This window comes from Drosophila suzukii, chromosome 3, assembly GCF_043229965.1.
Source record: "Drosophila suzukii chromosome 3, CBGP_Dsuzu_IsoJpt1.0, whole genome shotgun sequence".
In the NCBI taxonomy this organism is placed as follows: Eukaryota; Metazoa; Arthropoda; class Insecta; order Diptera; family Drosophilidae; genus Drosophila; species Drosophila suzukii.
This window is the reverse complement of record NC_092082.1, coordinates 50,686,271-50,699,782: the sequence shown is the minus strand read 5'-3', so window position 1 is coordinate 50,699,782 and position 13,512 is coordinate 50,686,271. Positions and strand designations below refer to the sequence as shown.

General features: G+C 40.6%; 1 protein-coding gene across 14 annotated transcripts in view; it reads left to right on the top strand.

The window, feature by feature from the left end:
* The window catches only part of Myo81F (Myosin 81F), a 2,624,640-nt gene that overhangs the window by 539,831 nt on the left and 2,071,297 nt on the right, over window positions 1-13,512 (top strand). Inside the window, exon 5 of one of the 14 annotated variants that reach the window (XM_070995768.1) lies at window positions 12,427-12,474. The exons of the other annotated variants lie outside the window; for them this stretch is intronic. Within the exon in view, the coding sequence (XP_070851869.1) occupies window positions 12,427-12,459 (33 nt within the window). The 3' untranslated portion in view covers window positions 12,460-12,474. Of the gene's footprint in view, window positions 1-12,426; window positions 12,475-13,512 lie in introns of those variants that run through there. 14 annotated transcript variants of the gene reach the window in all.

Sequence of the window (13,512 nt, the reverse complement as noted above, 5' to 3'; positions counted from 1 at the left end):
TCAGCTAATGGGACCAAAGGGAAATGGAGATATACAAGCAGCAAAGCGAGATTGAAATGCGCAACCTACCCGTGTTTTCAATATATGGTTATGTGGGCGGTAGACAGATTTAAGCATTATGCGAGTTAGAGTGAGCGTGGCAAACTTTTTTTGGATCAATCGATAGGTATTGACGAGACCAAAACATTTCACTTAATATTTTGTATCTAGCATATAAACTGTGGGCGCCACAGGTTTGGTCGGTTTGTGGGCGTTAGAGTGGGCGTGGCAATTTTTTTTTCGATCAATCGATAGGTGTTGACGAGACTAACATTTCAATTTATTTTTAAAATTTTTACTCTGGCGTCTTGGGCGGTTTGTGAGCGTTAGAGTGGGCGTGGCGCATTGCTGATACAAACTTGCGCTGCGCAGGAAACTCAGGAATCTGCTTGCTTAATCCCAGTATTTTACCTATTATAGTTTCCGAGATCTCTGCGTTCATACGGACAGACGGACATGGCTAGATCGACTCGGCTAGTGATCCTAATCAAGAATATATATACTTTATGGGGTCGGAAACGCTTCCTTCTGCCTGTTACATACTTTCCGACGAATCTAGTATACCCTTTTACTGTACGAGTAACGGGTATAACAATTCGTATTGTAGTTTTTACTCAAGAAGTAAAACTTATATAGTCGGATATTTTTTACATCAGAAAGGGTATAGGCGCAGTGGCACGCGCCAACAGCGAAGAGAAAACAAAAGAAATCAAGTAAAGGGGTGAGAGAAGACATGGTGCATTCTGTTTTAGTGATATAAAGGGAAGCGTCCTTTAAATTGTGTGCAGCAGAGTTACTTTTTTCGTTTCTAAAAGTGAAAATAAAAAAGGCAGGTTTGTGTTTACAAACAATATTGGGCTTTTTAACAGAAAACCTAAACAAAATGAATTAAAAAGTAAACAAAATGTATGTATTTTGAATTCTATATTTTCATTAGTGAAAACTCAACGGAAGTATTTAAAATTTCACAAGTGATTTCACGTGGGATGTGTCACCAGCAGGTGAAAGGCCATACTACAAATGAGTATAAGGAACAAGTAAAATCCCGAGTGCCTTCAAAAAATTTTCATTTGAATTTTCACTTCTGAAAAAGAGGACATCCCTTACAATTGTCTATATGGAGTGTCACTTGTTCTTCCCTCGTGCAAGGTGACATGTCCTGCGGTATTCACAAGGTGATTCACAAGTGAAACTTTTTTATAAACTGTTATAAACTGTTCCTTTGTTATCCCGTTTTCAATTAAAAATGATAGAGCATTACTAGCGTTTATAGGTGTCGGTAAATTGCCTTAAAGTTCAAAACTTCTTCTTTCTTCTACTTGTGAATTCTTTGCTGCATTCCTAGCAGCGTGCAGTGATAAGGGCTATGAATTATCTTCCTTTTTAAACGAGGTCCCGCATCACTGTACGTTGCAGGCTTCCGACCAATTGTTGTTGATATAGTGGCCTGGCCCTTAAGCTCTATTATTTTGGAAGACAGCCAAACTGAATGTTGTTTAAATCGGTCTATCAATCTAAAACATTTGCTTAATCGTTACTTGACAAAAGAAACAAATTTCTGAAGCTTAATGTTAATTAATTTGACATCCTGATCAATTAGGTTCTTCGTTTAAGCTATCAAGAACAAAATCCACTAATGTGGCTTCTTGCCGATTTTGGCTTGTCCAAACGTCTAGTAACGCAAAGTGACAGAATTCATATGCAGCTAAACAGTGTTTTTTTCAAGGGGCAAACACGCGCAAAAAGTAGGGATAACACTGGTTTCTTTATCATTTTGTTATTACATTTTTATAAAATCCTGGCGTTGATTCGCGTAGACTCTAAACTAAAACTTCGCAGAACACAAAACACTTTTGTTAGTTTTCGGCGAAAAGAGACATACACAAGACATTGAACAATTGGACAATGCAAACAGTTACATCGCAATTTGTTTTGACACGTATATTTTCCAAATTTTCTTTTATTTTGTAGCCATCTAAACACTTCGCACGTCGTGAGGAATCTTTCGAGTAAAATTAGCGTCATTTGGCTGGAACAAAGAAAATCATTGAGGTTGTTTTTTATAATAAAACACCCCCTCGGCCTACCTGACGAATGTGTGTAGATCATGGCTCCCGTAGCAGACCGATGTCGATATCGTATTCCGCTAGGAAAACGTCGATATTTGTTGAAGCGTGCAAACTTAGCCTACGGTTAATCTGAACTACTTTCGGCATTTGTTTTTGACGTTGTGTATGGGGTCATGTCTCCGATGACCATGTCGACCAACAGCTTGTTGGTACTCTCGACCTCCTTGGTCTTTGCATCCTTATTCCGAATCGGACTGTGTGGTCCAGCTTCTTCAGCTGGAAGGAAAAGGAACGGATGGCTGAACTTCATTAACTTTTCCACGTTGAGAATGCTCCAATCCTCAGTATGGACATCTGGGCTCTGACTGTGAAAAACCTGCCATAGATCAGTTTGGCATTTGTGCAACCAGATGCGATTAGAATGGGCTTAAGAGATATTGCCCTTGTAAGTCTTGTTTTACACCAAATCTTTGAGTAGCTGTAAGATCCTAACGCGAGCTAAGCCAGAGAAACAACAAATGCAGTCTGACTCGTTTCGATGAGAACGTTCAGATTTTGAATCCAAGCTGCGGTTACATTTTTTGTGTTGCATTGTGGTAATTGGAATGCCGATGGCTTAACTATTTTACTAGCTTACAAATTTGTTCGTTATTATCCGCTTTTTGACTGTGTGGTGTTCGATAATTATACCCGTAGAGTAAAAGGGTATACTAGATTCGTCGTAAAGTATGTTACAGGCAGAAGGACCCCATAAGTATATGTATTCTTGATCGGGTTCACTAGCCAAGTCGATCTAGCCATGTCCGTCTGTCCGTTTGTCCGTCTGTATGTCCGTCCGGATGAACACTGAGATCTCGGAAACTATAAGATCTAGGCTATTGAGATTTGGCATGCAGATTCCTGAGCTTCTTACGCAGCGTAAGTTTGTTTCAGCAGAGTGCCACGTCCATTCTAACGCCAAAACCGCCAAAAACTGTGGCTCCTACAGTTTTGATGTTAGAATAAAAATTTTAACTGAAATGTATTGTTCTTGTCAATACCTATCGATTGACTATCAAAGATGGAGAAATAGGACCTTAGATTTAGATTCCGTAGCCTTGTACGCAGCGCAAGTTTGTTACGCGAATATGCCACGCCCACTCTAACGCCCACAAACCGCCCAAGCCTGTGGCGCCCACAATTAGCATGCTAGATAAAAAATGTTAACTGAAATGTATTGGTCTCGTCAATACCTATCGATTGATTCAAAAAAACGTTTGCCACGCCCACTCTAACGCCCATAACGCTAAATCTGCCTACCGCCCACTTAACCATATATTGAGATGGGTAGGTGGTGCATTTCAATCTCGCTTTGCTGCTTGCATATCTTCATTTCCCTTTGGTCCCTTTAGCTGAGTTACTGGTATCTGATAGTCGAGGTAGTCGTTTATAGCGTTCTTCCTTGTTATACCCGTTACTCGTAGAGTAAAAGGGTATACTAGATTCGTCGGAAAGTATGTAACAGGCAGAAGGAAGCGTTTCCGACCCCATAAAGTATATATATTCTTGATCAGGATCACTAGCCGAGTCGATCTAGCCATGTCCGTCTGTCCGTCTGTCCGGATGAACGCTGAGATCTCGGAAACTATGGGAGCTAGGCTATTGAGATTTGGCGTGCAGATTCCTGAGCTTCCTACGCAGCGCAAGTTTGTTTCAGTAGACTGCCACGCCCACTCTAACGCCCACAAACCGCCCAAAACTGTGGCTCCTACAGTTTTGATGCTAGATAAAAAATTTTAACTGAAATGTAATGTTCTCATCAATACCTATCGATTGACCCAAAAAAAAGTTTGCCACGCCCACTTTAACGCCCACAAACCGCAAAACCCTGTGACGCCCACAATTTTCATGCTAGATAAAAAATTTTAACTGAAATGTATTGGTCTCGTCAATACCTATGGATTGATCCAAACAAAAATTTGCCACGCCCACTCTAACGCCCATAACGCTTAAATCTGTATACCGCCGGTAGGTGGCGCATTTTAATCTCGCTTTGCTGCTTGCATATCTCCATTTAGCTGAGTAACGGATATCTGATAGTCGAGGTACTCGACTATAGCGTTCTCCCTTGTTTTTTTTATAAGATGGCTGACTATCCTTTAATCTTAGTTGTTGCTTATAAAAATGGTTTGTACTTGTCGGATCGGAACCTAATCCAATTATGTCGCTGTATTTGGTGCATTAAATAGTCACTGCCTCTAGGAATGCGCTTGGCGAATTTTTTTTGCCTTGCCAATATGATATATTTTTGTGTTCATGTATGTTGGGCTTGATTTCTGAAAAATTTTCTGTGGCCTCGGTATTATTATTATCAATATATGAAACTTTCTATTTTAATTTTAATTGTAATGTGCGAAATTCGGAGAAAATTGTTTTTTTTTAGTCTACTATGGCAATTAAAAAGCTATCAATCTGTCAGTTAATTCATCTACGGATCCTGAAGATATTAAGGCTAACTTAGGCACCGCTGGTCATTTTGTCCGCAATGTATAAAACCTCCCTATTAAGAACAGACGCAATATTTTCTTTGTTGAGCTAGAGGTGTTGCCAAATGATGTTAAAGTCTACTACATCAAGGTCTTGGTATATTATAGTCCCTCCTAAACGACAAGATGAAGTTGTTAATATAATAATAGCCCGGATATTGGACACAAAAAAAATACTTTTTCTTTCCTCCAAAATGCGCTAAATGTGGTTGGTGATCTTGAATCTCGAAACCTTGTTTGCCCCGAATTATTTGCGTTTCCAACCGCAGTGCAGGCTACCGTAAATGTACAGAATAGAAGCAACTTCTCTGCGCAAGTCTAAAACAACCAAAAAACAACCACCAGTTAAATTTGTACCTACACGGACTTGGTATACATCGTGATTGCTTCGATTGCCACAACATTTTCATGGTCTGCTCAAGCTTTTGGACTACTTTTTAACGAATTTTCAAACAATCCAGTTTGGATTTGTAGTCGCTCTTTATTGAGAGGTGTTCAGCTTTTAGATCATTTTGCGTTTTGAAGTCTGCAAGTCTTAACTACAGGAGGACCAGAGCACTTTCCTTTTGATGCAAAAAGAATTCCAACGGCAATTGATTGCTATTTATAAGGGTATTTCGGCCAACTTTCACATTCCGATTGAAATACTTTTATGCGCTACTGCTTCAGCCCCACTTACAACACCAAGGCTGCTGTCTCGTGGGGCTTACATTGGTCGTTTAAATCATCTTTCAATCCTCTTTGAGAATGATGAATCTGATGATCTGAGTTGTCCTCTAGATATTGATGCTGCTGCTAACGACCTGCCTCTAAGATTCAGTCTGTCGCTGACGCATCCACTGCTAACGGTAATCACTCTGCTGTCCTACAGCTAAATAATGACCATTTAAATTCTGGAATAACGACTCTGGTTAAGCAGAAGAGATCACTACGGCGGCGCTGAAGGCGTACGCGTCATCTAGAAGACCTAGCTATATATAAAAAGGCTTAGTCATTATTTATCGGACGTTTTCCTCCGTAATCTTAATGATATTGATCCGGATGCTGATCGAGGCTTTGAGCTGTGGAGATGCACTCGCGGTCTTAAGCGAAGTTTCCTTTTCTTCGATCGGACGGTACTTAGGCAAACTTGATGAAATAGCAAAGAAATTCGCTGATTCTTTGGAAGAAGGTTTAAGCTTTTGAATTGGTCACAGATAAAGAGACTGCCGGTACAGAAGCTTCTGATGATGTTCCCGCTGGTCCTGCTTCTCAAATTCTGCCTAATAATGCGGAAGAAGTTAAAGACCAAATTTATCGACTAAAGCCGAACCATATTCTTTCATATTATCCGGAGCAGTGAAATCACGCGAATGTTGTAAGTTATCTCTTATCTGTTTAAAATTAAATTTGGTGATGTCAATACCATTTTAATTGGATCACGTCATTTACTGTTAGTACTGCATTCAACCTAGACACAAAAATGGACTACCATGACAGTGAGTGGTACCGGAGAAGAGAGAGCATGGCTATGGGTGTTTTTCCGAGGGATCATGCTAGTTAGTGGGACAGGAGGAGGTGCAAGGGTATTAGCTAGAGGCAGAACAAGGTGCGGCAGAGCCCCCGATGTGGCAACAACCGGTGAACGGTAGTAGGCCTTAAGGACTCAGGTGAAACTACAGTCCCCGAATCTGGTAGCGATTGCATCGTGGCGTCATTCGTTATTGACTCGATCCCATTGGGATCATTCTCTTCGCACGACACATAGCTTGCAGTGGGGCTGGGAAGAGAGAGGTTGGTCGAGAGATCTGGAACATGTAAAGAGACATTAGGCAGTGTAGGACTACAATTTATATTTAATGAAGATTGACTTAGAAAAATCCGACCTTTAAAGTTGAAGTCGCAGACATTAAATCGACTTAATAAGTCCGTAAATCCAGCACGTAGTGCCTGAAACTCCAGTTCCGTTTGCCTCATAAATGCTCTAATATCAATTTTGATATGTAGACATGTAGGGCACGTCCAGTCTAGGTTAGCATTAGATCTAGTGCGATCAGCAATTTGGGCAGCACTATGCCAAAGTCTGCACATTTAGCGTGCCCAATGCTCTCACATAACCAGCAACTAACAATTGGCTGCCGAGAAGTGATTTTGCCAACAAATTGGCAACCAACAACACAGCAGGCTTACATTGTTCCGTCTGTCCGTCTGTCCGTCTGTCCGGATGAACGCTGAGATCTCGGAAACTATGGGAGCTAGGCTATTGAGATTTGGCGTGCAGATTCCTGAGCTTCCTACGCAGCGCAAGTTTGTTTCAGTAGACTGCCACGCCCACTCTAACGCCCACAAACCGCCCAAAACTCTGGCTCCTACAGTTTTGATGCTAGATAAAAAATTTTAACTGAAATGTAATGTTCTCATCAATACCTATCAATTGACCCAAAAAAAAGTTTGCCACGCCCACTTTAACGCCCACAAACCGGAAAACCCTGTGACGCCCACAATTTTCATGCTAGATAAAAAATTTTAACTGAAATGTATTGGTCTCGTCAATACCTATGGATTGATCCAAACAAAAATTTGCCACGCCCACTCTAACGCCCATAACGCTTAAATCTGTATACCGCCGGTAGGTGGCGCATTTTAATCTCGCTTTGCTGCTTGCATATCTCCATTTAGCTGAGTAACGGATATCTGATAGTCGAGGTACTCGACTATAGCGTTCTCCCTTGTTATACCCGTTACTCGTAGAGTAAAAGGGTATACTAGATTCGTCGGAAAGTATGTAACAGGCAGAAGGAAGCGTTTCCGACCCCATAAAGTATATATGTTCTTGATCAGGATCACTAGCCGAGTCGATCTAGCCATGTCCGTCTGTCCGTCTGTCCGTCTGTCTGGATGAACGCTGAGATCTCGGAAACTATGGGAGCTAGGCTATTGAGATTTGGCGTGCAGATTCCTGAGCTTCCTACGCAGCGAAAGTTTGTTTCAGTAGACTGCCACGCCCACTCTAACGCTTACAAACCGCCCAAAACTGTGGCTCCTACAGTTTTGATGCTAGATAAAAAATTTTAACTGAAATGTAATGTTCTCATCAATACCTATCGATTGACCCAAAAAAAAGTTTGCCACGCCCACTTTAACGCCCACAAACCGCAAAACCCTGTGACGCCCACAATTTTCATGCTAGATAAAAAATTTTAACTGAAATGTATTGGTCTCGTCAATACCTATCGATTGATCCAAACAAAAATTTGACACGCCCACTCTAACGCCCATAACGCTTAAATCTGTATACCGCCGGTAGGTGGCGCATTTTAATCTCGCTTTGCTGCTTGCATATCTCCATTTAGCTGAGTAACGGTTATCTGATAGTCGAGGTACTCGACTATAGCGTTCTCCCTTGTTTTTTTTATAAGATGGCTGACTATCCTTTAATCTTAGTTGTTGCTTATAAAAATGGTTTGTACTTGTCGGATCGGAACCTAATCCAATTATGTCGCTGTATTTGGTGCATTAAATAGTCACTGCCTCTAGGAATGCGCTTGGCGAATTTTTTTTGCCTTGCCAATATGATATATTTTTGTGTTCATGTATGTTGGGCTTGATTTCTGAAAAATTTTCTGTGGCCTCGGTATTATTATTATCAATATAGGAAACTTTCTATTTTAATTTTAATTGTAGTGTGCGAAATTCGGAGAAAATTGTTTTTTTTTTAGTCTACTATGGCAATTAAAAAGCTATCAATCTGTCAGTTAATTCATCTACGGATCCTGAAGATATTAAGGCTGACTTAGGCACCGCTGGTCATTTTGTCCGCAATGTATAAAACCCCCCTATTAAGAACAGACGCAATATTTTCTTTGTTGAGCTAGAGGTGTTGCCAAATGATGTTAAAGTCTACTACATCAAGTGGTTGGTATATTATAGTCCCTCCTAAACGACAAGATGAAGTTGTTAATATAATAATAGCCCGGATATTGGACACAAAAAAAATACTTTTTCTTTCCTCCAAAATGCGCTAAATGTGGTTGGTGATCTTGAATCTCGAAACCCTGTTTGCCCCGAATTATTTGCGTTTCCAACCGCAGTGCAGGCTACCGTAAATGTACAGAATAGAAGCAACTTCTCTGCGCAAGTCTAAAACAACCAAAAAACAACCACCAGTTAAATTTGTGCCTACCCCTCTTCCTGCTCAGAGTACTTGGAGCCAGGTTATACCCACCTCGTCTTCTGGATTTAGCAATTCCAATTTGATCCAACGCGCACCTGATGCTCCTCCGTCTAGTGCTGGCTTAAAACCACTTATCTCCCGTATTGACCAGATAATGTAAATGATGATGAAAATGAAGGAGCTTCTTATGAACCAGTTATTTGGCGTTCGCCTTCTGATGCGTCAAGATCAGTAGACAAGTCTAATTAACGCCAATGGTATAACTGGCAAAAGTCCCGAGTAAGAGCATTATGTTACAGCTAATTCAATTGACGAAACGACATGACATTTTGGATGTGATATATTGATGGCCAATCATCCCTCTGACCGTATTCGAGGAGGTGCTTCTATTTTTGTCCACTCTCACTTACATACTCCCCCTACAGTACAACTGTAAAATGTCAAGCTGCAGCAATTTCCTTAGGCACGGACTTGGTATACATCGTGATTGCTTCGATTGCCACAACATTTTCATGGTCTGCTCAAGCTTTTGGACTACTTTTTAACGAATTTTCAAACAATCCAGTTTGGATTTGTAGTCGCTCTTTATTGAGAGGTGTTCAGCTTTTAGATCATTTTGCGTTTTCAAGTCTGCAAGTCTTAACTACAGGAGGACCAGAGCACTTTCCTTTTGATGCAAAAAGAATTCCAACGGCAATTGATTGCTATTTATAAGGGTATTTCGGCCAACTTTCACATTCCGATTGAAATACTTTTATGCGCTACTGCTTCAGCCCCACTTACAACACCAAGGCTGCTGTCTCGTGGGGCTTACATTGGTCGTTTAAATCATCTTTCAATCCTCTTTGAGAATGATGAATCTGATGATCTGAGTTGTCCTCTAGATATTGATGCTGCTGCTAACGACCTGCCTCTAAGATTCAGTCTGTCGCTGACGCATCCACTGCTAACGGTAATCACTCTGCTGTCCTACAGCTAAATAATGACCATTTAAATTCTGGAATAACGACTCTGGTTAAGCAGAAGAGATCACTACGGCGGCGCTGAAGGCGTACGCGTCATCTAGAAGACCTAGCTATATATAAAAAGGCTTAGTCATTATTTATCGGACGTTTTCCTCCGTAATCTTAATGATATTGATCCGGATGCTGATCGAGGCTTTGAGCTGTGGAGATGCACTCGCGGTCTTAAGCGAAGTTTCCTTTTCTTCGATCGGACGGTACTTAGGCAAACTTGATGAAATAGCAAAGAAATTCGCTGATTCTTTGGAAGAAGGTTTAAGCTTTTGAATTGGTCACAGATAAAGAGACTGCCGGTACAGAAGCTTCTGATGATGTTCCCGCTGGTCCTGCTTCTCAAATTCTGCCTAATAATGCGGAAGAAGTTAAAGACCAAATTTATCGACTAAAGCCGAACCATATTCTTTCATATTATCCGGAGCAGTGAAATCACGCGAATGTTGTAAGTTATCTCTTATCTGTTTAAAATTAAATTTGGTGATGTCAATACCATTTTAATTGGATCACGTCATTTACTGTTAGTACTGCATTCAACCTAGACACAAAAATGGATTACCATGACAGTGAGTGGTACCGGAGAAGAGAGAGCATGGCTATGGGTGTTTTTCCGAGGGATCATGCTAGTTAGTGGGACAGGAGGAGGTGCAAGGGTATTAGCTAGAGGCAGAACAAGGTGCGGCAGAGCCCCCGATGTGGCAACAACCGGTGAACGGTAGTAGGCCTTAAGGACTCAGGTGAAACTACAGTCCCCGAATCTGGTAGCGATTGCATCGTGGCGTCATTCGTTATTGACTCGATCCCATTGGGATCATTCTCTTCGCACGACACATAGCTTGCAGTGGGGCTGGGAAGAGAGAGGTTGGTCGAGAGATCTGGAACATGTAAAGAGGCATTAGGCAGTGTAGGACTACAATTTATATTTAATGAAGATTGACTTAGAAGAATCCGACCTTTAAAGTTGAAGTCGCAGACATTAAATCGACTTAATAAGTCCGTAAATCCAGCACGTAGTGCCTGAAACTCCAGTTCCGTTTGCCTCATAAATGCTCTAATATCAATTTTGATATGTAGACATGTAGGGCACGTCCAGTCTACGTTAGCATTAGATCTAGTGCGATCAGCAATTTGGGCAGCACTATGCCAAAGTCTGCACATTGTACACGTTTAAGTAAATTAAGTGTAGAATGTAGAAAAAGTTCATACTAAGCTTTAGGTGAGTGCCAATAAACAGCTGCGTGGCTTTGCAAAACGCAGAGGAAAGATAAGAAAAGAGAGCGATAAGACCAATTCAGCAAAGACCCGTTAGCTCGAAAATGAGAGCCGGTGACTGAAGTGGGGAGAATGTAGCAGAGCGAACGGTGTGAGAGTGCGTCATAACAACAATGTTAATAAGAAACAAGGAAGAACGCTATAGTCCAGTACCTCGACTATCAGATACCCGTTACTCAGCTAAAGGGACCAAAGGGAAATGGAGATATGCAAGCAGCAAAGTGAGATTAAAATACGCCACCTACCGGCGGTAGACAGATTTAAGCGTTATGGGCGTTAGAGTGGGCGTGGCAAATTCAAATCAATCGATAGGTATTGACGAGACCAATACATTTCAGTTAAAATTTTTATTCTAGCATCAAAATTGTAGGAGCCACAGTTTTGGTCGGTTTGTGGGCGTAAAACGGGACGTGGCACATTTCTGCGCTGCGTAAGAAGCTCAGTTTCCGAGATCTCAGCTAGATCGACTCGGCTAGTGATCCTGATCAAGAATATATATACTTTATGGGGTCGGAAACGCTTCCTTCTGCCTGTTACATACTTTCCGACGAATCTAGTATACCCTTTAACTCTACGAGTAACGGGTATAACAATAACAATGCACAAAGCACCCTCGTCGTTTGTTATTATCTAATGTTATAATAAAGATAATGGTTTTAACACAAATAACTACTTTGCATTCAAACGGCGGCGTCAACCGAGTTGAAAATGTAAACTTTGGGAATATATAAGATCGGTAATTTAGACAATAGGCGAATAAATGTGGGAGCAAATATAAAACACGTCCGTGTACAACAGAGACCGATACATCTCGATACATTTTACATACATTATGATCCCCAAGAAAGGCGTCTCTCCCCGCTGTGCAGATTTCTTCGGCCCATAAGTCTATTGCCAACTTTCAACGCAGGGGAAAGATAAGAAAAGAGAGCGATAAGACCAATTCAGCAAAGACCCGTTAGCTCAAAAATGAGAGCTGGTGACTGAAGTTGGGAGAATGTAGCAGAGCGAACGGTGCTGGAGAGCGTCAAAACAACAACGTAAATAAGAAACAACAACAGTGCACAAAGCACCCGCGTCGTTAACTATTATCCAATAATAATAAAGATAATGGTTTTAACACAAATAACTAATTTGCGTTCAAACGGAGGCCTCAACCGGGAGGGAGCAAAATAAAACACGTCCGTGTACAACAGAGACCGATACATCTCGATACATTATACATACATTATGATCCCCAAGAAAGGCGTCTCTCCCCGCTGTGCAGATTCTTTTCGGCCCATAAGTCTATTACACACCTTCTTTCAGATTTTTAAGCGAATCTTACTTAAAAGGCTGTTCATCTATTCCAGGACACAATTCCGAATCTTCAGGAGTCTGCATAACGCTGCTGAGCAAATGCACCGGTTGGTCAACTAAATCCTTGAAGCCTTTGAGACGAAAAAGTATTGTTGGGGAGTATTTTTAGATATCAAGCAAACATTTGATCGAGTCTGGCACTGCGGTGTACTCTTTAAGCTTAAATCCATTCTTCCCTCGACATCCTTTGCTCTCTTTAGCTGAGTAAGGGGTATCTGATAGTCGCGACACTCGACTATAGTGTTCTTCCTTGCTTGCTTTTAAGGTATTACATTATTTTTAACACGACCTCTGTTTTCTTGTTCGAACACACGATGCAGTAAGCAGTGCATCTCACTGTTCTAAAAAGTGGTCGGAGAGATTTATATACTATTTTGTCCTTTGACAATTATTTTAAAATGTCAAAATATTACAAAAAATGTATAATTTTGACTACACAGAAATAATTTTTTATTGCCAATGTTATTCATACGCCACTTTTTCCTAGTTGCATTTGATCTCTTTTGCTAGTTTTGTAATTTGCTCGTAAGACAATTTTCGTTAAAGCCGTAAGTCACGTACACATTTTTTTTATACCCGTTACTCGTAGAGTAAAAGGGTAAAACATATACTTGATTAGGATCACTAGCCGCAGAGTTGGTTTGGTTTTGTTGGTTAATTTAAGCACTGTGAATGCACTCTGCCGCCATACAAATTTCTTTGTAAATTAATATTAGTTTTGTCGTTTTAGGAAAAAACATATTCCTACGGTTTTAAAACGAAAATTGTTTGGTTAAAAAGAAGTAAAATTTTTATTGGAATCAAACAAAAAACGCCTTGCCCTTAGCAGCTTGTTTCGGATTTTATTTAACTTATTTTTTCTTGATGGCATCTCTATCAGCTCAAAATAAATAAATAAATGAATTCGACTGCGTCACAAAAACAGAGCCAATTTTAATTTTTAGTAATTTTTCGGTTTTCTTAAAACGAATATCTTTTCGTCATTCACCTACGAAGGAAGCGTTACTTACCCTGTAAAGTATATAAATTCTTGATCAGGATCACTAGCCAAGTCGATCTATCCATGTTCGCCTGTATGT